The sequence below is a fragment of the Mobula hypostoma genome, chromosome 9 (genome assembly GCF_963921235.1).
Source record: "Mobula hypostoma chromosome 9, sMobHyp1.1, whole genome shotgun sequence".
NCBI lineage: Eukaryota > Metazoa > Chordata > Chondrichthyes > Myliobatiformes > Myliobatidae > Mobula > Mobula hypostoma.
This window is the reverse complement of record NC_086105.1, coordinates 31,082,962-31,110,076: the sequence shown is the minus strand read 5'-3', so window position 1 is coordinate 31,110,076 and position 27,115 is coordinate 31,082,962. Positions and strand designations below refer to the sequence as shown.

At 41.9% G+C, this 27,115-nt stretch overlaps 1 protein-coding gene across 1 annotated transcript; it reads left to right on the top strand.

The window, feature by feature from the left end:
- The first annotated feature begins 480 nt into the window (after positions 1-480).
- Positions 481-13,676, top strand: LOC134351603 (hemagglutinin/amebocyte aggregation factor-like). Its single transcript, XM_063057974.1, is given in 7 exon segments — positions 481-575; positions 1,267-1,296; positions 5,130-5,208; positions 5,977-6,130; positions 6,132-6,166; positions 9,040-9,192; positions 9,517-13,676. Coding segments are annotated over 7 exon segments (558 nt in total). The 5' UTR covers positions 481-514; the 3' UTR covers positions 9,563-13,676.
- The last annotated feature ends 13,439 nt before the right edge of the window (positions 13,677-27,115 follow it).

Here is a 27,115-nt window from a genome sequence, read left to right as displayed (position 1 = left end):
TTGTAATTTATAGCAATTTCATGTCTTTACCCTGTATGCAAAAGAAAACATTTCACATCATATAAGGCAGTGACAATAAAGCTGATTCTAATTTTGATTCTGAAATGTTCTTAGCAAAATGTAATGTAGAAATGTATTCCTTTTCTCTCAAAAAGCACCTGGAGTCCAGAGTCCTGCTGAAGGGTTTTGGCCCGAAATGTTGACTCTACTTTTTTTCCATTAATGCTGCCTGGCCTGCTGAGTTCCTCCAGCATTTCGTGTGTGTTGCTTGGGTTTCCAGCATCCGCAGATTTTCTTTTGTTTGAAGCACCGGGAGTTCTCTTTTTTTCCACTAAACAATTTTTCAAAGATTGCTAATGTTGACTTTCTCAGAGCACCTGCACTAAGTGGGATTGTGAAATACAAATACACAAAACAGATTAGTGTTTAAACAAGCAGCTGTTGGAAACACTTGCCTGGGTATAAATATGAGGAATAAGTGCCTCGTGTAAGTGCCACCCTTTGAACAGAAACAATGAGGACACTCGGTCTTCTTCTTCTTCTTGTCATTGCTGGTATCCATGGACAGCCTTCAGGTACAGTAAAAGCTTGGTTATCTCGCACTACACTAATCCAACATACTCAGTACTTCAGAGGGAGTAGTCACCAGCATCAAGGGGGACGCTAAGACATCAGGCTAATTGAAGTTTAAATGAAAGGAAGATGTTTTATTACCCTGTTGTTCTGGCCAACATTAGTTAATGTTGAATTACTCTTAGATCTATAATTTTTGATTGGCTGCAGGCTAGTTGTTCATTAGAACTGGACTGAGAGTTCCTGAGTTAATTCACATGGGATATTTAAAGACAATTCAGGAGACTACGACATTGATATAGGTCTTCCATTACTCCAGCCTCCACACAATGGTCGGCATTTAATATTTTGTTTCATATGTTCCACTTATAATCCAATCGTCCAATCTCACCAATGCTGTTTTTATGCATGAGTTATTGAACTTTAATACAGAGAGAAAATAATTAATTATGCTGTTCCATAATTTAGAATCAAATACTTGTTTTATCTTTGGAGGACAAAAATCTGTGAGTTAATTGTTCATGCAGCTAAGTCTTGCATTGTATTTAAAGCAAAGTCATTTTTAGGCATGGAAGCTGAACCTTTTACGATTCAGACTTTTCACTGCAATTATCACAATTTTCCTAGTTGCAATTGACTCCATCTCCCGTAAGAAATGATGTTAACTAAAATCAGTAACCTTTTCATTTTCAGCAGAAACACCTGATGATTTTAGGCTTCCTGGTAAGTCACTGGAAATCTGCTGTATAACGTCAAGTAAAATATGAAAATTGCACCTGAGTAGATAAACAAAGCAATGCACCATTAGTGAAAATCGAAGAAACTTCAGGGAATTCTGAAATAAAAGCAGAAAATACTAGAAACACTTAGCAAGCCAGCACTCTGATGAAGTGTCTTAAACCAGAATCAATAACTATTTCTCTCCCTGACCTGCTGACTGTTTTCAGCATTTTCTCTTTTTAATACATTATTATTAACCTGGTGTTACATTGTGCTATTATTTTTCCTGAACTGATAAAGATTTTCAATAGGTTTCAATAGGTACATTTAATGTCAGAGAAATGTATACAATTCTTTTTCTTTCCGAGAATCCCGAGAAAGTCCAGACTTGTCATCTCCCAATATTTCCATGTGCACATTCCAGGAGCCAGAGACAGTGACCTGATATCATGATGGTGAATTCAGTTTTTTCTCCATAAACCATAGACACTGTGCTCATTGGTAGTTTCCTCACGTTTCAGTATTGTACTGTATCACACAGATGCTTCAATTCCGAAAACACGGGATGTTCCAGAGTTGTTTTTAGGAGTTATAAACTATATGAATGTACACATTGTTGCATATACTTTAATATGTGCAATGGTTATACACTCAGGAAAGTTAGTTTTGTCTTGTATGAATTGGGAACATGGAAAATCTTTGAATCAGTCAAGTTAATATCAGTACACCAAGGGTATTGTAACCAAGTTTGTTGAAAATTGAAAGATTCAAGATCATTTAATGTATTTTTTCAGAATATAAGTGTAAAGGAGAACAGAGTAATTATAACTCTGGATCCGATTCAGCACAAAAAAACACAATAATGAAAAACACAATAAATATAAATACATATGGTAGTTCATTTAAGATTATTTGCATGTCCATAAAATGGGGCTAAGCACAGGAGTGTCTCGACATAAGGTGACTCTGACAGGAAATAATACATTAGTGGTGATGAGGGTCACTGTTTCCTCTAAGCTGCTCAGGTGTGTGGCTGCACAGTAACTGAAATGCTCCCATGCATAGTCTTTGTTGTCACACAGATGGAATTTTCTTTTATATTATGTTAATATATTTTTGAATTATGTTAATATAATTTTGAAATACTATAATTATGTGTTAAAGAATATAATCCTTAAATTTTCCAAATAACAAATGAACCACAACCTTTACTTTGAAACATTTTAGAGCTTCAGCATATTTACGTTGTCACTGTTTCAAGTTACAACACTGTTACAAATTGTAACAATAAATACAGAATGGAAGTCAGTAGCTCATTGCTAATAAACCACTGGCTTGCAGAAAGGTGACACAGTCTGGTGAAAATATATTACTTTTGCCATTGTGCCTGACTGTTTTGCCTTTCTGACATCATTTAATTGTGTTGTGAGTTGTGGTTTGTGTTTGTTTGATGTGCATATTTTTAAAAAACTTTTAAAATGCCATGGTTTTCAGGCCCCCCAAAAAATTTTTGGTTTTGAGCAATGGTTGCTCCATGCAGCTTTAAAAAGATTAGAGGCAATGTTGGTGGAAGAGAGTGAGGGGAGGGGATATTGGGTGGAGGTGTTGATCAGTCTTAATGCTTGAGAAAGTAACTTTTTCTGAGTCTGGTGGACTTGGTATGGATGTTACATAGCCTCCTCCCTGACAGGAATGGGATAATCAGTCCATAAGTAGGGTGGGTAAAATGTTTCATGATATTGCTGGTCTTCTTCCAACACTTTTCTGTATACATAGTACTCTGCAAAAGTCATCGGCACATACATATATATATAGCTAGTGTGCCTATGACTTTTGCACAGTACTGTAATAATTTTATGTATTGCATTGTAATGTTGCTGCTGCTGCTGTAAATAAACAAGTTTCACAACATACATGAGTGAAAATTCTGATATGGGTCTCTAATGTGGACTGAGAGTGGGAAGGGGAATCATGGTTGGGAAAAGGGGAAAGAGTGGGAAGCACCAGAGAGACACTCTGTAACAAACAATAAACCAATTGTTTGGAATCAAATCTGCGTCTCTCATGTCTCAGAGCTGGGTGTGTCTGCACCTGCACCTCCCCGCACCCATGGAATTCCTTCTCTGCCCCCTGCCCCTCCTGTGGCACTCCACTCTCGCTATTCCCAATATCCTTTGCTCATCGGATTTACACACTCGTTCTCCACTCCACGTTGACAAATACAGTACTGTGCAAAAGTCTTAGGCACCCTAGCTGTATATATGCACCTGAGACTTCTGCACAGCTCTGTATGTCCTTGATGGCAGGTAGGTTGGTGCCAATGATGCTTTGGGCAGTTTTGACTACCCATTGTAGAGCCCTCCTGTCTGCCACAGTGCAGATTCCATACCATGAAGTGATTCTGCATGTCAGAATGCTCTCTACTGCACACCTGTAGAAAGTCGTGAGTACTGATATGTATAGTCCATCCCTCTCTAGTCTCCTCAGGAAGTGGAGGTGTTGGTGGGCTTTCTTGACATGCTCTGGGACCATGAAAGGTGGTGCAAGATGTGCACCCCCAGGAGTTTGAAACTGTTTGCAGCTTCCACTGCTGTGCCATCAATGCGAAGAGTGGTGCAAGTGGTCAAAGTTCTCCTTACCATCTCCTTTCTCTTGTAGACAATGTAGAAGAAGTTATTTGCCTGGCACCAGGCCTTGAGCTCTTCTATCTCCTCTCTGTAGGCCATCTCATTGTTATTTGTGATGAGCCCCACCACTACCGTGTCGTCAGCGAACTAGACAGTGTGATTAAGCTCGAGCTCTTCCTCTTCCAAGATGGGAGCGAGACAGAAATGCAAGTTGTGCGGAGAATGCAAAGCAAAAGGGTTTGCAAAGTTTGGCAAATGGAGTATAAGTTGTGGTTATCCACTTTGGTTGGATGTGTAGCAAAAATATAATATTGCTGAGGTGCAAAAGGATGTTGCGGCCATCCAGATGTACAGTATTCATACACAAAATTAGAAAGCTAGCGTACCAGAACAGCAAATTATCATCAAAGTAAGTGAAACGTTTTCCAGGAAGATTGAATACAGACCTTTCATGAGACCACACGTGGATATTGTGTGCATTTTTGTTTTCATATTTAAGTGGGGATATAATTATATCGGGGGCAGTTAAGAGAAAGTCCCTTTGGTTGATTTCTGAGAACAAGAGGCTGTCTTTGGAGGTTATGAACACACGTTTCTTACATCCTATTTCCATTTCTCCGAATTCTGGGCTACTACTTCCTGCCACACCCTGTTCTTAACTTCAAATTGCAATATAAAATTAGGTTCACTTCTGCAGGTGTGAGGAGAGCTCGGCCTGATGGAAAATACCTTTTTCCCCACCCCACCCTTCATTCCTCCTTCCCTTTCTCTCCTCACATTCCCCTGTTCATACCTTCCCCTGCTGCTGTAGAGGATTCAGATCATTTAATGAATATCTCGTAAAATAAATCACACTAGAAATACACAGCTGTTAAGAATTCAGTTCCTTTCAGTAAACGATAAAGGCTAGCATTTATACAGCAGTTAAATAAATTAATTATTGAAATGAGAACCTCTTTGGTGATTTATTTTTCAGATAATGACACAGATTTTAAACCACATTAGGTAGTATTTGATATCATAGTTCAGTTGGTTACAAACAGATATTTTGCATTGAAATTTGGCAGATTAAATATTTCCTCCTCTACAAGTTCCTGAACCTGCATCCTATAATTGTTACTAATTGTCAATTTCTTGAAAGACAGCTTCAACTGTACTTGTATCACATTTTATGTCTGGCGAATTAGAAATGACTGTGCTCCATTTCAGAAAATCGCTGGGTGAATGACTTTGATGGCGAACTGTCTTTTACTTGCCCCACATTTGAAACAATTAATACAATTATCAGGTAAGTGATTAAAAGCTTCTGCACGGTAATTTGGTGGCAGATTTAAATTCTATAATGGTGGGATTGGTTTTAGTACAAACACTCAGGGGCCACATTATTAGGTACACCTGCTCGTTAATGCAATTATTTAATCAGTCAATTATGTGGCGGCAACTCAATGTACAAAAGCATGCAGACTTTTTGGTTTGGTCAAGAGATTCAGTTGTTGTTCAGCACAAACATCAGAATAGGGAAGAGATGTGACAGTGAAATGATTGTTGGTGCTTAACAGTGTGATTTGAGTATCTCAGTAAGTGCTGATCTCCTGAAATTTTGACACACAAGAATCTATGGAGTTTACAGAGAATGGTGTAAAAAACAAAAAAAAACAAAAATCCAGTGAGTGGCTCTTCTGTGGGCAAAGCAGTAGAAGATCACACTGGGTTACCGGGTTCCAGTCCTGTGGCTACTGAGTGTATAAGATCTGAATTTCTTTTTTCAGCTACCTTGTTATAACACCTCTAGGCCAGGGGAGTATTCCCATCACCCTCACTAACTTCACTACCGGTCTTGTTTTGGGGTATAAGTGACATCCTTTGGGCTGTGGAACAATGAACATTGGTTCAGTGCTCTCTCCGCACATTTCAGTTGATTATTTTGAGAGTAAAGGAAGAGACTTTCTTCATCCGGTTTAACAGAATACACACTCTTATGGATTTCCAGACCTGCGATTGTAGGTATTCTAAAAACTGCAATTCTCCTGAAAATGCTCCGTACTTTCTGTTCTAGTCAGCATAACAATCACCATGAGGATCGTCAATGGGATTTCCTATGTCGGACGTCATTCAGCCAGCAGCCTTTTTGTACGTGGAGCAACTACGTGAATAACTTTGATGAAGAATTCACCTTCACCTGCCCATTTAACTCCATTATTAGTGGTGTACAAGTCTTACCACCAGAACCATGAAGAGGATAGGAGGTACTTTGTAAAGTATTTGCTTCATCCTCATTAGCCTTTGGATTCTGTCTATTTTAAAACAATTGAGTGTAATTTCTTCCATTTGCAAAAATCAACAAAAAATTATAGTGTTCACTGATTTGGCATTGTTTCCATTTTCAACTTCACCTCTATTAGTGGTCTGACAGACCTTCTCTACCAACAACAAGAGGTTTGGCTTTCCCTCTGTTTTTCTGGTTGCGTGTGTGTTTTTTTTTCTTCTTTACTGTCTCTCTTTCTGTTTATTTCCCTAAACTCTCTTTTACTGAAACAATATCCTTCTCAATTTGGCTCCTCCTCAATAAAACATCCTTCTTTGAAGGCACAAACACGAGGCAATCTGCACATGCTGGAATTTCAAGCAACACACATAAAAATTGCTGGTGAATGCAGTAGACCAGGCAGCATCTATAGGAAGAGGTACAGTCGATGTTTCGGGTCGAGACCCTTCGTCAGGACTAAAGTAACTTCATTAGTCCTGATGAAGGGTCTCGGCCCGAAACGTCGACTGTACCTCTTCCTATAGATGCTGCCTGGCTTGCTGTGTTCACCAGCAATTTTTGTGTGTGTCCTTTGAAGGCAGTTAGCTCACAACAGTGACTGGAACAATAATGAATCTAAAATCATACCACATAATATGCACAGTTCTGAAAGGAACACTCACATTAAACATTCAAAGTACAAATGGATCCAATGTCTGTGGAAGAGGCATTATGGGCTCTTAATGGAAGAGGGTAGGAAAATAGCAAAGGTTCTGATCTCTTTGACTACAGGCACAGACTGGGTAATTGCTAACTTGGTACCACAGATTAAAAAGGGAGAAAGAGACAAACCAATTATAAGACAATTAGATGAGCTCCTGCTCTGGGCAAACAGTTACAAAAAATGTTGAGGGACAATGTAAATCAACCTTATCAAATATACAGTTCAGTTGGGGGTAGACTTCTTCTGACCATTTCCGATTCATTCCATTACAGACGGGATACTGCCCACTAAGATGCTGAGATGCTAACGGGGAAAAGAGATACCACTCGATGTGATCACATGGATTTTAGCAAATGTTTGACCCCTATAGTAGACTAATTAGAAAAATGAGAGTTCACAGGATTAGAGAGGAGCTGGGAAGAGAAATATTCTTTCATTTTAGGGATTTCAACTCACAGGAGAATGTGAAAAGACATAGCACACTTGAAAGGTACCTGGATGATAATTTTCAGTGCCAAAACCTAAAACCACTATTACGGCACCTCATCATTTTCTTTTTAAAAGCAAAAGCTGTCTGATGTGAAATGAGTGTGACAGTGGCTGTAGAATATCTGATCACCTCTGTGATGATGTGCAGGTGTACACGAAGGGGAACTTTGAGAAAACCAAACACACCATTTAGAGTTCTCTGATGTTCCTGTCTAGTTCTCTACACACTCTCTACATGTTGCTCTGCTATGAACCTCTAGTGAGAAAGGATCAGAAAAGAAGTGAAACTGGCTGACATGACGAAGTTGACCAAAGCATTAAGTGTCTATAAATTTCCTGTTGTACAGTAAATCACTGTGACTTAATGGAGACTAGAAGCAAGGGGGCTCAAATTTAGATCTGAGCACAAGAAAACCATAAATTACTATTTGGGGTTGTTGGCCCACATCTTGCAACTGTTAAAGTGGAAAAGTCGCAAAATAGCAGCATAGATAATCCAATTACATCAGAAACCGTGACTCCTACGGGTAAGATCAGAAGTTCTTAAGTGGAAAGAAACAAGAAGTCTTTCAGGATAAACAATATGATTGGAATTGAGTGTGAAGGCAATGGTGCCTGCTCAAAGTGAAGCCACTAGGTTAGGTTTGGAATGGTCTGGATTCATACATCAACAGCACAGAATACATTTGCCATTCAATGCAAAAAAAATGATAAGCTGATAGAGATATTTTTCAACACACATCAAAGTTGCTGGTAAACGCAGCAGGCCAGGCAGCATCCCTAGGAAATGCTAGAGATGCTGCCTGGCCTGCTGCGTTCACCAGCAACGTTGATGTGTGTTGCCTGAATTTCCAGCATCTGCAGATTTCCTCGTGTTTGAGAGATATTTTGCAAACTGCTTTAATCAAATACCTTTGAAGATCTTAGAAGTTTATAGGATCCATATGATGAATTGGCATGCACCTGATCTGTGCAAATGCACAGTGAAACATGCGACAGAAAAGACCAATAATCCTGAAGAAAAATCTTTGCAATTCTCCATATTACACTGTACGCATTACACATTACTGTACTAACAACACACACAAGGCACAGACGTTCACTTCCAGCTTAGTGCTACTGAGACCATAGTTCAGAGGCAAGGCAGTCCGTGCCCATCCCTGCTCTTTATGACCACACCACTATTCTCTTCACTCACTGCTCCCCCATTTGGTATGTACTGTACATGCAATTCCAAATGTTCTTAAATGTCCTATTTTATCCATATTCTCTTTTATTAGCAGCTTTAAGGCTCCTTTATATTCCAAGTTCAAACTAGATTCATTACTAAAGAATGCATACAAAATACCACTCTGAGATCTGTCCTCCCGCAGACAGCCACGAAACAAAGAAACACCATGGAACCCCTTCAAAGAAAAATCATACACCCGATGCACAAAAAAAAGAACAAATTGTGCAAACGGTAAAAAAGGAGTGAGCAACACATAGAATATCAAACATCAAACCAGTAGTATTCAGTTCAGCGCCGTCCCGCTAGCCAATGCAGACCGTAGGGCCATTCTTCACTGAAGCGCACCAGTCTGCCTACATCGCCCTGATCAAACCCTTTATTATGTTTAAATACTGTCTTAGTGATTGGTTTATTGCTTTATCTATGTCAGATGGAGATTTTACTGCTGCCACGCTGAAAATGTCTGCCTCCAAAACTCTGTCTGGACAAACTACATGAATATTTTCGACGGGTACTTCAGTTGGCAAGTTCCAGACTCCAGCTACCTTGTCAGCGTCTCCAGCTACCATGATAACCATTACGAGTGAGTGAATCGCTGCTTGTTATCATTTTTACTTTGGTTCTCTTTTTGGGTAATACGTTGTGTTCAAATATTGTCAAGATCCTTCTGAGTTTGGTTTAATTGCCTGGGTTATAAAGGCACTTTCAGAACTTGTATAGAGGCAGCAACAGAGGTAATTTAGTATGTTTGTAAATGGGAAACCTATACTGAGGAAATTATGTTTATTGTGGACTATCAATTTCCATGTGAATTTGAAACTGTTTCTATTAGTGAAATTTCCTCTATATATTTTCAACCAAGTTATTTTATTATATCTTAATTTGCTGTCCTCACTCTTATTGACAGGGACCGTCGATGGAAGTACCAATACTGTGGGCAACAGGAATGCTAATGGAATGAGGGCTGGTCGGCGAAATGTTCACCAGCATTTAGATGATTTACTCAGAGATATACAACGTATTTCGAACATGTAAAAAGTAAAGTGTTAGACTGCAGAAATATTAGATTTCACAAATACCATTTCGAAGCAAATATGATGGATTGGAAGTAGGAAATGGAACGTATTTCCATGTTTTATGGATAGCATTGGAACTGTCAGCTTGGAGAACAATAAGAGAAAAAGGTAGCACAATGGATCTCTCAAAGGGTGATTGTGTCTTAAGTGCAGCAAAAAAAAAAAAATTCTGTTTGGTCTGTGTGCGTCATTTCAGTTTCCCACGCTAACCAATCTTCTCCTTTCTCTGAAGTGGGAATGACAACTTGGTTTTAGTGGGATACAGGTCAAACCCAGTCAAATGTGACGAGCTTAGGTGGGCACCCAGAGCAGTACAGGTAACTTGGGCTGAAGGGCGTGTTTTTCTGCTGTATTACTGTACCTTAGTAGTTCTTCAAAGCCATAACCCTAACTGTTAGGGGTTGCCTTATGGTATCCAATTATACAAGGAGTGATCTGCGTCAGCCCAAGAGAATAGTGTGAGGCTGTAAATATTTATAGCAATTCATTTCACATCTAATCCTTGTTTTGTGGATTTAAAATTGCAACAATTGTTTAGGCTTGAGGATGTCTTAAAGCTGGCTATCTCGCATTTTTGGCCGCATTATAAATCATTCAGATCATTATACATCATTTCTTACCTTTGATAAATCACTTTGTCTTTCTTATTCAGAATTGCCTTTCTTAAATTATTTCAACAGGGAAACATAAACTTTGTGAAACTCAAGACAAAACAACCCATCACCAAGCATAGTGCAATTTTGTTTTCATCTCAAATCAGAGTTCAGTTTACATTATGCAGTATAATATATACTTCTGTAATTCACAGTTTTTTCCTCTCTCTATTATTATGTATCGCATTGTACTGGTGCCTCAATGTTAATAAAATCCATGACATATGCTGGTGATATTAAACTTGATTCCGATTCACTGTAATGGAATTGAATGAACCAAACTGCTCATAAGGCATATGTAGCACAAGAGAACTGTGCACTGTAGCCAAATCAATGTGTTAATTTAGAGTGTAGACAACATGACAAGATCTGAGTAAGTTGCCCAGACACAATACTGAGGTGGTTGGTAAAATGGGAATTGTGTGACAAACAACTAGTCAGTTTTATTTGCATGTCTAGTTAGATTATGCTGATGGTCACCAGCTGGAGTGAGGATGGGGTTGTGGAACTGTGGCATGATGGCAGTGGGTCATTAAAGTTCCAATTTGTGGTTCCTTTACAGAAAGTGAAGGAGTCTTGGCACAGGGAGGTATTGGAACAGGAGAGGCAACGATAATTATGAAGGTCTCCACTGTTCGAAATTCCCATTTTCCACTTCTCTTATGAAGTTTCATTCATTCTTCCCCTCATATATTTGACATCCATTGCAATATTGCAACTCTACAGACTGCAGTAGAAAACTGCAGAATATAACACTTCATTTCAATTGTTGTCTTCTTATAAACACTGTAAGATTTGACCTTCTGTTCCTTAAAGTTTCCAGAAGAATATAGGGTAACTGTCATTAATTGGCATATGTTTATGAAAGAGAAAACACATAGAGAACATCAATATACAAAGTTCAGATGAACAGCTTTAAGAACTGCACTGCATCAATGAATGAAGAGGGTTCAATTTACATGTATGAGGCTACTGGAACTTGTGCATCCAGCATGTGTTGGGTCATTCAATGCTCCATAACACTATCTAGGTCAGAAATAGAGAGAGTCCAGGTCAGAAATTGTACCCCTGACCTTATTACCACTGTGGCTCTTGGCTTGCAGATATTTCAGATACAGACCAAATATAACTTTGATATTATGATGGGCAGTTGAAAACAGATCTTTTGTTTATGACTGCCGGGTCCACGAAGATCCAGTGAATAAGCAGGTACTCATGTAATCACTTTGGGCTCGTGGAGGAGGAGACACAAACCAATGCCTTGAGTACCTAAATGGCGGAAAAGGGGAGAACACAAACAAGAGAAAATCTGCAGATGTTGGAAATCCAAGCAACACACACAAGGCTTCTCATCTTTCTTTCCAGTCCTGATGAAGGGTCTCGGCCCGAAACATTGACTGTTTACTCTTTTCCCTCCATGCCGCCTGGCCTGCTGAGTTCCGTCGGCATTTTGTGTGTGTTGAAAAGGTGATAAGCTGCTTCATATTTTACGTATGTTATGTGGGCATTTAATATTTTCATAGCCCAATATACACACTCTCACTGGCTGAGGTATCTCGAGTATGTGCATGCAGTTTGGCCCTTGAGTCACAGTTGCTCATTTTGTGCAATGCCACTGCAGACAGAAAGCTGCATTTGGGTGAAGTGATCCTCAGTGAGGTTGACTCTGGGAAATGTGGCACTAGGAACTCCAATGCCAGAGATGCAGTACATATTAGTTTTACAAGAACTCTCTGTCTGCTGTATGCCACAAATAGTCATCATATCAACAGGTAAACCTTTACCACCACCTAACACAACTAGTGCAGAGGAGATGGTATAGGGTGCCCTTGTACTTGTGTTCCTAAATGCTGTTTCTCTACCTATAACATATTGCTGCCATTTAACCCTTTCTTCACTTCTTATGGGGTTGCAAAGTGGCAACAGCGTCATAAGAACTTATGATAAAACTTTCATTTCACTTGTATAATGAATGGCAGCATCAATCTGGAATGCCAAACCTATTCTTGGACTTGAGGACCAATCAAACTACATTTCAGCCTTGTGTAGCTAATCCTTCTCAGCACTGTGAGAGTACCTTTACCAGAGCAATGTAGCTGTGTAAGAACTCCGCTCATCACGGTCAGTGCTGACCTTGCTAAAGATCTCACAAACTAATAAGTATCCCTGAATTTTAGGAACTTTCTTGTATTCTCCTTTTCATGGTGGATGGGGTCCTGTCAGAGGCTGTGACTACAGCAACACTCAAACTGCGGCTCTGCATAGCAGTGTGTTCCTGTTCTTGGAGCTCACTGACCTCCAGGTACAGCCTGTAGTTAGGCACTATTGGGTGTGGCTTTGTATGGCCCTGTCGACATGAATTCTCACCGTGTGTCACGAACATTATGGAGAGCCGCAACAGCGAGAGCGGCTGTCGAAAACAGAGGCCTCTGCACTCGGGCGATGCTCTCCCTCCCTCCCCCTCTCTCTGTCTCGATGGCGGATGAGTGTCTGCTGCTGATTTTCGAGTTGGGGAACTCGAAATAAAAAGTGATACTGCAGACTGTGACAGTAACATCAGAACAGTGACTGTTTGTCCCCCCTCTCGCAGTGCAAAAATTGATATCTGTCTCTCTCTCGTTAGAGAGAGAGAGGCCCTGTGGGATGTTGAAATGCTGCAGTGAACAGTTAGTTTTTGATGTACTGCAGACCATGGTCTCTTCTGGGGTGGCTTTGCTGCTCCTTGCATGGTGGGAATGCTGATGCTTTATGCTAGAATAAGCGGAGGGAGGGGAAGAGTTGATGCTGCTTGCTGCAAGGGAGGGGGCATGGGGCTTTGGGCTTCTTACTTTTTTCTTTATCATTCATTCATTGGTGATTTTCATCTGTTTCAAGGATGTCTGCGGAGAGTAAGAACTTCAGGCTGTATATTGTACACATTCTCTGATATTTAATGGAACCATTGAACCATTGTTTGCATATTGCCTTCTGGTAGTCTTTGTAAACTGTGGCAAGGAACATAATCAGAGACAATAAAGAATTCTAATCCAGTGTAAGACCAAAGAAAGTCCACAACCTTTCTTCCTCTCTCCCCTCCATGTATTCCCTAAATACCCAAATGTTGTCATTGTGTCCTAAGGTCTATGTTGTAGCCTTCACAAAGCCAGAGACTGTTTAACAGATGATCTGACCTCAAAAGGTTATGAAGGAGGATGAGGAGTTCAATTCACCAACTCCGCTCATCTTCATCAGCGGCAGACATACAACAGTGATTTTAAAATGGAACTGAGATACCGTTTCCTGCAGTTTGCAGTTTAAAGAAGATGAATTATCAACAATTGCCTGCACTGTCTAAAATAATTTATAATTAGCACAGAGGCTTAGGCCAGTTAACCCGACCAAGAAGTGTGAAATACGAAGTACGAACATTTGCCTCAGACGTAGATCATTATCCTGGGTAGGCTCATGCATTCTAACAAATAAGCCTGTCATAACATTGGGCTTTTCTTTAGAAAATCGTTTTATATGCACAGTTCTGCTTCCATCTCAGTCATTTTTGAAAGATACGTTCATGTGAACTATCAACATAACCTTTGTGCCAAAGTGGTCAAAGCAACTGACAACATGAATAACATACTTGCATGAATAATATATTTGTATTTTCAAAGTCAATTGTAATATAATTTAATTTTACAAAAAATACACGTACTGCAACATATGTATTGTTTTAATGCTACAGGAACTTTCCTGTAAGATACCTTTCATATACTTAGACATTTCATGTCTCTGATTTCTCACTGCTCAGATGAAGATGGTACCAAATGGACTTTTGTTTGTGGTTGAAATGAAGATCAATTTCATCTACAGTGCCTGTTCAAATCTAAAAGTTAGTGATAATAAGCTCAACGGGGATAAAGGAGGAGACCGGGCATCGGCTGACCTGGTATGTTGGTGGTGAAGGCCGAGGGTGGAGGTCGTGAGGTTGTGGGTCCTGGCCCGGGGGGGTGGAGGCGACCCAAGGCCGAGAAACGGGGTGGGGGGTGGGGTGTCACTCCCTTCAAACCTTTACCCCCAGTTCTATTTTCGTTTAATGTGAAATCAAGGTTATCCACTTTGGTGGCAAGAACAGGAAGGCAGATTACTATCTGAATGGTGTCAAGTTAGGAAAAGGGGAAGTATGAGATCTAGGTGTCTTTGTTCATCAGTCACTGAAAGTAAACATACAGGTACAGCAGGCAGTGAAGAAAGCTAATGGCATATTGGCCTTCATAACAAGGGGAGTTGAGTATAGGAGCAAAGAGGTCCTTCTGCAGTTGTACAGGGCCCTGGTGAGACCACACCTGGAGTATTGTGTGCTCCAAATTTGAGGAAGGACATTCTTGCTATGGAGGGAGTGCAGCGTAGGTTCACAAGGTTAATTCCCGGGATGGCGGGACTGTCATATGTCGAAAGATTGGAGCGACTAGGATTGTATACACTGGAATTCAGAAGGATGAGAGAGGGTCTGATTGAAACATATAAGATTATTAAGGGATTGGACACGCTAGAGGAAGGAAACATGTTCCCGATGTTGGGGGAGTCCAGAACCAGAGGCCACAGTTTAAGAATAAGGGGTAGACCATTTAGAACGGAGTTGAAGAAAAACTTTTTCACACAGAGGGTTGTGGTTCTGTGGAATGCTCTGCCTCAGAAGGCAGTGGAGGCCAATTCTCTGGATTCTTTCAAAAAAGAGTTAGATAGAGCTCTTAAAGATAGCGGAGCCAAGGGATATGGGGAGAAAGCAGGAACAGGGTACTGATTGTGGATGATCAGCCATGATCACAGTGAATGGCGGTGCTAGCTTGAAGGGCTGAATGGCCTACTCCTGCACATTGTCTATATAATCCTGATTCATCAAGACCTTGGCTTGTATCTGATGGCATCAATTTATTGTACTTTCGTGGTAATTGTATGCCTGCTATTCCATTCCTGCTAGAACATCAGAAGAAATAAAAGACAACTTTAAAGAGACAGTAGGAGCCAAGCGTTCAAATACATTATTCATTAGTCGCTGAGGTACAAGGAGATAATTGAAGACTTCTATGAAGATTTATGGATGGTGATTGATTTCCCAAAACAAGTTTGTACCTATACTGAAACATTCCACTAGGTGGCAAAACAGACTAAAACTAGACAGATAGATACTTTAACAGGAGGAATTCTGCAGATGCTGGAAATTCAAGCAACACACATCAAATTTGTTGGTGAACGCAGCAAGCCAGGCAGCATCTCTAGGAAGAGGTACAGTCAATGTTTTGGGCTGGGACCCTTAGTCCTGACGAAGGGTCTTGGCCCAAATTGTCGACTTCAATTATCTTGATGTGTGTTGCCAGATAGGTACTTCATTGATCCCAAAGGAAATTACAGTATCACAGTAGCATTACAAGTGCACAGATATACAAATGTTAGAAGAGAAATAAGAAAGAACAAAAAATAAATTATTTTAAACAGTCTAACAGAAGGGGGCCACCGCTTCTCCCGGCTATAGATTGACTCATTATGGCCGACGGTAAGAATGACCTACTATAGAGCTCTTTGGAGCAGTGCAGGCATCTTAGTCTATTAGTAAATGTGCTCCTCTGTTCAGACAAGGTGCCATGCAGAGGTTGAGAAACGTCGTCCAAAATTGCCAGGATTTTCCGTAGGGTCCTTTATTCTATCACAGCCAAGTTTCTTCACCTCTCTTGCAGGTGACCTCAGGATATGAAGTTAGCAACCAAAATCTCAGACCTCTTTGTCTATAATAATGTAAAGGATGATAAAAAAATAAGCTTTAAAGACTTAAGTCAAGGGTAGTAATATCTGGATTGCTGTCTTTGCCATGGACTAGTGAGGGTAAGAATAGGATGATATGGCAGATGAGCGTGTGGCTGAAGAATTGGTACAGGGCACAGGGTTTCAGATTTTTTGGATCACTGGGATCCTTTCTGGGGAAGGTATGACCTGTGCATAAGCGATGGATTACGCCTGAGGGGGACCAATGTCCTTGCAGGCATGCTGGGAAGGTTGGCAGGGGGATGGGGACCAGAGTGATAGGTCAAAGGGTGGAGCAGTTGGTGTAAGGTAGATGCAATGTGTAGAAAACTGTGAGTAAGGATAGGCAGTGGATAGGGTATACATGCAGTTGGTTCGATGGGTTGAAATGTGTCTAATCTAATGTGAGAAGTATCAGGAACCAGGGTGATAAACTTAGAAATATGGATCAGTACATGGAATTACAACATTGTAGCCTTTACAAAGACTTGGCTGACACAAGGGCAGGAATGGCTGCTGGATGTTTCTGAGTTTAGAGATGTCTCAATGGAAAGGAGGGAGGTAAAAGAGGCAGGAAGTGACATTGCTAACCAGGGATAAACTACATTCCTCCTTAGAAAACCTGGAGAATAAAGATGCATATGTAAGGCTCCTTTTCATTGACTACAGCTCTGCCTTTAATATCTCACTTGGTCAGAACATACACTCAGTAACCTATTGGTCTCATCCGAGTTTGCACCCCGTGTCAAATACTGTACTTACGATCTGGCAGACAAGCTTGCGGCTGCATGGCTAAGTGCCAGCAGCAATCAAATACTGCAGTCAAATATCAGTATGCCCATTCTTTACAAAAGAGCATTGCATTGTAGGAGGAACCCTGTCAACATTTTAAAGCTATTTAAAACAGCATCGGAGACACATTGACTTCCAAACACAATGCAGTCATCAAGCCTCACATATACAGTATAAATGTATCAGGGAAATGCATACTTCTGTGAGTTTTACCATGCTTCCCTTTGACTCAAGTCTTGCCTGTGGACCATATGCCATTATAATGCCGGAGTTGCATTTATAGTCATGTTTGCGGATCACAGCAATGAGAATGTCAAGTATAAAATACTGCTATGTGACACCATTCCTTAGATCAACATTCCATGTTGATTTTCACCTAGTTTTATTTGCAATGAGTACACATTGTTTTTTAGAATGAGGTGCATGGCCCACCATTTGGGTAAGGTCATAAGAGATTCCTCACTGAAACATTGCTGTACTGTTGTAACACACTGCATTGCTCTCTGAGCACTGGCAACTGGAATCACAATGGCAGAAATTCAAGCTTATAAAGCAGTGGCAAGGCCCTTTGTGCAGAGTGAGACATTAGTTGTAAGATGCTATACTGTAGTTTGGATCTATGAATGCTACTGAAATTGGAAAGTGTGTGCTCTGAGCTCTGCACAAAGTCTTATACACAATTGAAAATGGACTCCTCCATTTTCTTCAACACTGGATGTAAGCTTTCTAATGCACCTCTATGCATATCCATCTGACTTCTCATGCAGTTTCCCTAATTAACTACAGAATACTGTGGTTTACACAGGTCAGAAGATCTTTTACATGACTTGTTACATACACCTGTTAGGATGCATTCTCCAGATACCTTATAAGGTAACCGTAGCCTTCAGCCAGGAGCAGATGTCATCAGGTGGTTCCTAACCTTCACAGAGTGTTTCGACCCTTAACCACAACACTGTCCAGTTGGTGGGCTGGTAGTGGTGGCCAAATCACTGCCCATCTGCTCCTGGCTTCCAGCTTCCCTCATCTCGCCTACTTCAAATCCAACAAGAAGCTCGTTCTGCCTCTTCACCCATCCTACGAGCTGCTTGTTTTTTGCGCCTTTCGTCCAGGCCCAGAGTTGACAACAACCACCATGCTGATTTGGCTGGGAAACCTCTGCAGCCGATCTCCACAGGGAACAACCATGCCTGCCATCCCTTGTCTTTACACTCCTGCACTAAGGGCTGGTACTTCAAGGCCTTTCTCTCGTGGGCCTCTTCCCATCCCCCCTCCCACGGCACAGTCAACTCGACCAGAATGATTTTCTTGTCTTCTGTTGACCACAGTACAATGTCCGGATGTAGGGTTGTGTGCGCCACATTGGGCTTTGGTTGTTTGGTTACGACAGGCCTGGCTCCCTCTTTGATGAAGGTGATGGCCTTCCTCAAATCTGTGCCAGCCGTCCTCTTCTTGCATCTCTCCCGCTCTAGTGTATCAGAAAGAGCCAGAAGCACCTTATCATGGCGCCATCTATACCGTCCTTCAGTTAGAGCTGTTTTACACCTGGACAGTATATGAGTCAGTGTCCCCTTTTGACCACAGAGCTTACAGTTTGGGTCCTCTCTCATCCCCCATGTGTACAGATGTAATGGCGAAGGAGGGGTGTCATACACGGATCGCAACAGGGAGGAAATACGGAAGGGCTCCAGTCTCCATAACTCTGCCCATGAGATCTTGTGCCTGGGACCCTTGTTCCACCGCCTTTGACATCCGCTTCTCTTCCTCACGGATCCGTACTTCTGCCTGTACCATGTCTCGCCTGTTCCTTATGCTTGCGTTTCCCCACTGCTGGAAGTGAAGTGAGCCGAGGCCTTGCTGGCCGACGCAGGGATTGCCGATGATATCTCGCAGATTCGGAGAACACACTGCCTACTCCACAGCTGCGCTGGCTGCCCACTTGCGCCCAGATCTGCTTATTAACAGAAAGCTAATAAGCAGATAAGCAAGTGACTAGGAAGTCAGAAGGAATATCAGCCTTTATTGCAAGAAAGACGGAATACAGAAATAAGGAAGTCTTGTTCGAGAAAAATCATATCTAGAATATTGTGAACAATTTATTCTCATTATTTATGAACATCACACATACAATACAGCGCAGCATGGGTCCTTTGCCTATGATGTTGTGCTTACCTTTTAAGCTACTCACTTAGAAGTCACTAATTCACAGCCAATTTAAGAGATGATGCAGGATCAGGTGATGTGCTGTAGCTGCATGATGTGGGAGCTGGTGGACCCCACTGTGGTTCCTGGTGACCACATCTGCAGCAAGTGTTGGCTGCTCGAGGAAGTCGAGCTCAAAGTTGATGACCTGGAATCTGAGCTTCAAACACCACGGCACATCAGGGAGGGGGAGAGTTACCCGGATTCTCTGTTTCAGGAGGTGGTCACACCCATTCGATTAAGCTGCCTCGAATTTGGTCTGTGGTCAGAGACAAGAGGGAACGTGACTGCAAGTGAGGTGGGCAGTGGGATCCAAGAGACAGTGCTGGAGGAGCCTCAGCCCTTGAGCTTGTCCAACAGGTCCGAGATTCTTGCTCCCAGTGTGGATGAGAGTGGGGGCTTTGGGAAGTATGAGGAACCTAATTCTGGTACTGTAGTTCAGGGAGCCATTCAAGAGGGGAGAGAAGAGAAATGTAGTGGTAATTGGGGATAGTATAGTCAGGGGAATAGACAGAGTTCTCTGTCGGAAGGATAGAGCTTCTTGAAGGCTGTGTTGCCTCCCTGAAGCTCAGGTTCGGGACATCTTATCTGATCTGCAGTGGAGTTTGCAGTGGGAGGGGAAAGATCCAGTTGTCGTGGTCCATGTGGGTACCAATGACATAGGTAGAATGAGGAAAGAGGTTCTGCTGAGGGAACTTGAGCAGCTAGGGACTAAATTAAAAAGCAGAACCAAAAAGGTAGTAATCTCTGGATTACTACCTGAGCCATGTGCAAATTGGCATAGGGTCAAGAAGATTAGAGAGTTAACTGTGTCATTCAAGGATTGGTGTGGGAGAAGTGGGTTTGAATCCATGGGAAATTGGCACAAGTACTGGGGAAGGAGGGAGTGGCACTAATGGGTGGGCTCCACCTGAACTGTGATGGGACCTGGATCCGAGCCAATCGCATAACCAGGGCTGCTGATAGGCCTCTAAACTAGATAGTAGCGGGGTGGATTCAACAGATTGGAGAAGTGTGGATAAAGTAAAAAAAGAAAAGTATGGATAAAGATAAAGAAAGTAAGAGTGGAGTGAAGAAAAGTCAAGTGCAAAAGAGAAAAAGATTAAAGATTTTAAAAGCACAATGAATGTAAGGGCACTTTATCTGAATGCCCATAGAATTCGAAACAAAGTCAGTGAACTTGTAGCACTAATCAGTACAAAGGGGTATGACTTAGTGTCCATTGCAGTGACGTGGTTGCAGGGTGGAGAGGGTTGGGAATTAAATATCCAAGGACATCAGGTAAAATTGAAGGATAGGTAGGACAGTATGAGAGGTGGATTAGTGCTCTTAATTAAAGATGAGATCAGGGCGATAGTGAGAGGTGATACAAGATCTAAGGAGCAGAATGTTGAATCCATCTGGGTAGAGGTTAGGATAGTGAAGGGGAAAAAAAAAATCACTGGCAGGAGTTGTCTATCGACCACCGAATAACAACATTACAGAGGCACAGGCAATAAACAGAGAAATACCTGAGGCATGTAAGAATGGAACACAAGGGACTTTAACTTTCACATAGATTGGGTGAATAAAGTTGGTTGAGGCTGTCTTGAGGAGGACTTCATAGAATGCATCCGCGATAGCTTTCTTGAACAGCATGTTACTGAACCTACAAGGGAACGTGCTATCTTAGATCTGATCCTGTGCAATGAGACAGGTAAAATTAGTGATCATGCAGTTGGGGATCCTCTTGGAAAGAGTGATTACAGTAAGATTGAGTTTCTCATAGAAATGGAGGGTGCAATAGTTCAACCTAAAACCAGTGTATTATGCCTAAACAATGGAGACTACAATGGGATGAGGGAGGATTTGTTTAGTGTAGACTGGGAACACAGGCTATATCGTGAGACGATCGAGGAACAGTGGAAGAATTTCAAAAATATCTTTCACGGTTCCCAACAAAAGTATATTCAAGTTAAAAGCAAGGACAGGAAGGATGGGGAGAGCCAGCCTTCGATAACTAATGAAATAAAAGAAGGCATCAAACTAAAAGCTCGTGCAAAGTCGGCAAGAGTAGTGGGAAACTGGAAGATTGGGAAAACTTTAAAAAGCAACAAAGTACCACTATGCGAGCAATGAAGGAAAGGAAGCTAGATTATGAAACTAAACTAGCACAAAATATAAAAATGGATAGTAAGAGTTTTTATAATTATATAAAATGGAAAAGGGTGGCTAAAGTGAACGTAGGTCCCTTGGAGGATGAGAAGTGGGAATTGATACCGGGCAATGACGAAACGGCAGAGGCTTTGAATGACTATTTTGTGTCAGTCTTCATGGTGGAGGACACGGCTAACATGTCAAAGAGAGATGAAATGGATGCGATGGGAAGTGAGGACCTCTATACAATAGCTATCATTAAAGAGGTATTGCTGAGCAAACTTGTGGGCCTGAAGGTAGAAAAGTCTGCTGGTCCTGATGGAATGCATCCCAGGGTACTGAAAGAAATGGCATAAGTTATAATAGAGGCTTTGGTGATAAGTTATCAAAGTTCTCTGGACTCTGGGCAGGTCCCAGCAGATTGGAAGATGGTGAATGTCACACCACTGTTCAAAAAAGGATGTAGGCAAAAGGCAGGTGACGACAGGTCAGTTGGTTTAACATCTGTAGGTTGGGAAAATGCTTGAAGCTATTGTTAAAAAAGAAATAGCGAGGCATTTGGAAAGGAATGGATCCATCAGGCAGATGCAGCATGGATTAAGCAAAGGTGGTCCTGTTTGACAACCTACTGGAGCTCTTTGAGAATATAATGAGTGCAGTGGATAGAGGGGGGACAGATAGACGTTATTTATTTGGATTTCCAGAAGGCATTTGATAAGGTGCCACATAAAAGACTTATCTTATGATAAGGATGCGTAGAGTTGGGGGTGATGTATTGGCATGGATAGAGGATTGGTTAACTAATAGAAAGCAGAGAGTTGGGATACATGTGTGTTCCTCTGGTTGGCAACCAATAGTAAGCGGTGAGCCATAGTGATCGGTGCTGGGCCCGCAGCTGTTCATGATATACATTAACGATCTGGAAGAGGGGGCCGAGTATAGTGTATCTAAGTTTGCTGATGATACTAAATTGAGTGGAAAAGCAAATTGTGCAGAAGATACAGAGAGTCTGCAGAGAGATATAGATAGGTTAAGTGAGTGGCAAGGGTCTGGCAGATGGAGTACAATGTTGGTAAATGCGAGGTCACCCACTTAGGAATGAAAACTGGAAGAGCAGATTATTAATTAAATAGTTAAATATTGCAGCATGCTGCTGTGCAGAGGGACTTGGGATGCTTGTGCATGAATCACAAAAGGTTTGTTTGCAGGTGCAGCAGGCTATCAAGAAGGCAAACGGAATGATGGCATTCATTGCTAGAAGGATTGAATTCAAGAGCAGGGAGATTATGCTGCAACTGTACAGGGTACTGGTGAGGCTGCACCTGGAGTACTGTGTGCAGTTCTGGTCTCCTTACTTAAGAAAGAATATAATGGCTTTGGAGGCTGTACAGAGAAGGTTCACCAGGTTGATTACAGAGATGAGGGGTTCAGACTATAAGGAGAGATTGAGTTGCCTGGGATTGTACTCACTGGAATTCAGAAGAATGAGAGGAGACCTCATAGAAACATATAAAATTATGAAAGGGATAGATAAGATAGAGGCAAGAAAGTTTCCGCTGGTAGGTGAGACTAGAACTAGGGGACATAGCCTCAAGTTTGGGGGTCATAGATTTAGGACGGAGATAAGGATGAACTGATTTTCCCAGAGACTGGTGAATCTGTGGAATTCTCTGCCCAATGAAGCAGTGGAGGCTACCTCAGTAAATATATCTAAGACAAGGTTGGATAGATTTTTGCATAATAGGGGAATTAAGGGTGACGGGGAAAAAGCAGGTGGGTGGAGATGAGTCCACGGCCAGATCAGCCATGATCTCATTGAATGGCAGAGCAGGGTCAACAGGCCAGATCGCCTACTCCTGCTCCTATTTCTTACGTTCTTATGTGCTCCAAGATCAATCTAATGCTTCTATCCTATATAGCCCTTCATTTTTCTACCATAGATGTGACTAATAGTGTCTTAAATGCCCCTAATGTATATGGCTCTACTTCCAGGCCTGACAGCGTGTATCAGGGCACCCACTGTTCTCTGTGGAAGAGACTTACAAGTTCAATTTTATTAACATTTGATCATATACAGGTATACTGCCAAATGAAGCAAGGTTCCTCTGGACCAAGATGCAAACACAGTACTATAACTCACACACAACACATAAAGTAATATTTCAGAACGGTTAGAATGGTTGGCTAGATGGAGCCTCCCTTGGCTCAATATCCTCAGGAAGTGGAGACACAGCTGCGTTTTCTTGATTAAAGAGGTGGTGTTGAGAGGTGGCTTCCTCTGACACCCTCCTATAGGTTCTTCCAATCATTTTAAAATTATACCCCTTTGTATACGCCATTTCTGCCCTGGGAAAGAGTGTGGCTATCCACTTGATCTATGCCTGTCATCTTATACACTTCTATCAAATCACTTCTTCTTCTCCTTCTCTCCAAAGAGAAAAGTCTTCGCTTGCTCAGCCTATCTTCATGAGTCATGCTCTCCAATCCAGGCAGCATTCGGGTAAATCTCCTCTGCACATCCTTCCTATAATGAGGTGACCAGAACTGACACAATATTTCAAGTGTGTTCTAACCAGAGGTTTTGTAGAGCTGCAATATTACCTCGTGGCTCTTGAACTCAGGCCACAAGCCTATCAACTTGCACAGCAATTTACAGGGATCCTTGGAAGTGGACCACAAGAATCCTCTGTTCCTCTGCGTTACTAACAATCCTGCCATTAACCTTGAATTCTGCCTTCAAATTCAACCTTCTAAAGTCAATCACTTCACACTATTTCAGTTGAACTCCATTTCAGCCTAGCTCTGCATCTTATCAATGACCCTCTGTAAACCTCAACAACCTTCTACCCTTTTCACAACACCACCAGTCTTTGTGTCATCTGCAAACTTACTAACCCACCCTTCCACTTCCTCATCCAAGGGCATTTATAAAACTCAGATCCCCGATGAACAGCAGTTAGCACAGATCTCCTGGCAGAAAACATTCCATGTGCCACTACTTCTTTCCTCTATGGGCAAGCCACACAGCCAAGTTTCCCAAGATCCCATGTCTCCTGACTTTCTGAGATATCCTACTATCTTATCAAACTCCTTATTAAAATGCATATGCACCACATCCGCCGCTCCATCTTCATCAATGTGCTTTGTCATATCCTCAAAGAATTCAATCAGAATTGTGAACATGACCTTCCCCTCACAGAACCATGCTGACTATCCTTAATCAGACCATGCATCTCCAAATGCTCTTAAATCCTGCCTGTAAGAATTTTCTTCAATAATTCTCAAAGAATTGTTGGAGAAGATTCTTAGAGACAGGATTTATGAGCATTTGGAGAAGCATAGTTTGATGAGATTTATTGGTCTATAATCCCCAGGGTTATCCCTACTCACTTTCTTGAACACATGAATAACATTTGCCACCCTCCAATTATTTGGTTCTACTCCTGTTGCCAGTAATGATGCAAAAATCATCACCAAAGGTGTTCCCTCCCTTCACCTAGTATCCTGATGTATTTCCTGTCCAGCCTCAGGGACTTAGCTATTCTACTTTTTTCAACAGTTCCATCACCTTCTCTTTCTTCAAGTCAAAATGTTCTAGCATATCAGCCTGTTTTATGCTGTCCTCACAAGCATCAAGGTCCCTCTCACTGCTGAATACTAAAGGAAAATATTCATGAATGACCTCCAGGTACATGCTTCCTCTACAGCCTCTGATTGGTCCCACCCTCACTCTAGTCATCTTCTCGGTCAAAGTTCAAAGTGAATTTATTATCAAAGTATGTATATGTCAACAAATACTGTCTTGAGATTCTTTTTTCTTGCAGGCATTTACAGGAAATAAAGAAAAACAATAGAATTTATGAAAAAAATACTCTCAACAAAGTGTACAAACATTTAATCTGCGAAAGAGGAAAAACTGTGTAAATAATAAATTAAAAATCTAAATAAATAATACTGAGCTGTAAGAGTCCTTGAAAGTAAGTCTACAGGTTGTGGAGTCAGTTCAGCATCTTCACATATGTGCAGAATGTATTGGGGTTTACCAATGTTACAGGCTGAACTTTGTATATATTGTCCCAGGCCTCAGCTTGGATACAGTCCTATGGGGCATAATTCCTGTTGACCGTGTAAGCCACAAGCCACAAGCCACTCTTCCCCTTGACTACAGACACTGTCTCAGGCTTCCACCTGCTGACATCTCCTGGTGGCTGACCATGTCACTTTTCCAGACTGCTGTACCCATAGTGGCTGAGAGGTTTTCACTTAAAGATGTGAAACTGCAGCTTTCCCTTTAAGAGTGAATGTTCTAGAACCCATCCCCATCCAGACTTTGCAAACAGGCTCTTTCCCCTCACTTGTCTGTATTTTGCATCAGCCATTTGATAATATTTTTAATGTTATGAAGTCATAATTTCTGAATTGCATTCCAGAGGTCAAAAGTAATTTCAACTGTTACACTGGGTTATCCTTCACATAAAAAAAATAAGTGAGAAAACATAGTTAAAAGTTTAAGATATTCTCAGTGGTACTTTCCACAGTGTAGTTATCTGTATTAACTGTAGATATTTCAGAGGCACAAATACAAATATTGGGACTACTTTCATTAGTTCAAATCAAAATCTTTCTGCATTGTTTCATTCAAAATATGCATCAGTAACTAGAATATATTATGTTGCTACCAGCTACACGGTTAAAGATGAGTAATGTCATTTTCAGAATTTACTGAAGCAATTGGCCATTCTTCCTAGGTGATCGATGCTGGTTTGTGTTCCACACAAGTATCCGCCCATTTTACTTCATTTAACCCTATCAGCTCTATTATCCAGCTTCAGATCCCATCGTCAGCTATTGTGACTCCCGTCTCCCCTTCCCCCACCAAATCTCTGCAATCCCATCTCCTTCAGATTCCATCACCAGCTCCTGGGTCCTCAGAGGCTCCATCTTCCTCTCACCCCAACCCTCCCCTCTCCATTGACACCCCCAGCCTCCCCCCTCCCCCCTCTGATCCCAGCTCTCATCCGTGCCGGGTCTTTACCATCCCCTCCGACCTTCAACTGTCGGAGGCAGAACGCTCTGTTCTCAGTAAGGGCCTCACGTTTGTCCCCCTTCGCCCACACCTCAGCGAGTTCCGTGTTCGCCATGATGCGGAACTCTTCTTCCGCCGTCTCCGTCTCCGAGCCTACTTCTTCGGCAAGGACTCTTCCACCCCCACCGATGACCCCTTCTCCCGTCTTCAACCCTCCTGTTCTTCATGGACACCCCGCTCTGGTCTTCTTCCTGCTCTGGATCTCTTTATCGCTAACTGCCGAAGGGACATCAACTGTCTCGACTTCACCGCACCTTGTCCCCATTCCAACCTCACTCCTTCGGAACGCTCTGCTCTCCACTCCCTCCGCACTAATCCTAACCTTATTATTAAACCCGCCGATAAGGGGGTTGCTGTTGTAGTCTGGCGTACTGACCTCTACCTTGCCGAGGCACAGCGACAACTCGCGGATACCTCCTCTTATTTACCCCTCGATCGTGACCCCACTAAGGAGCACCAGGCCATTGTCTCCCATACCATCACCGACCTTATCCGCTCAGGGGATCTCCCATCCACTGCTACCAACCTTATAGTTCCCACACCTCGCACTTCCCGTTTCTACCTCCTACCCAAGATCCACAAACCTGCCTGTCCTGGCCGACCTATTGTCTCAGCTTGCTCCTGCCCCACCGAACTCATTTCTGCATACCTCGACACGGTTTTATCCCCCTTTGTTCAATCCCTTCCTACCTATGTTCGTGACACTTCTCATGCTCTTAAACTTTTCGATGATTTTAAGTTCCCTGGCCCCCACCGCTTCATTTTCACCATGGATGTCCAGTCCCTATA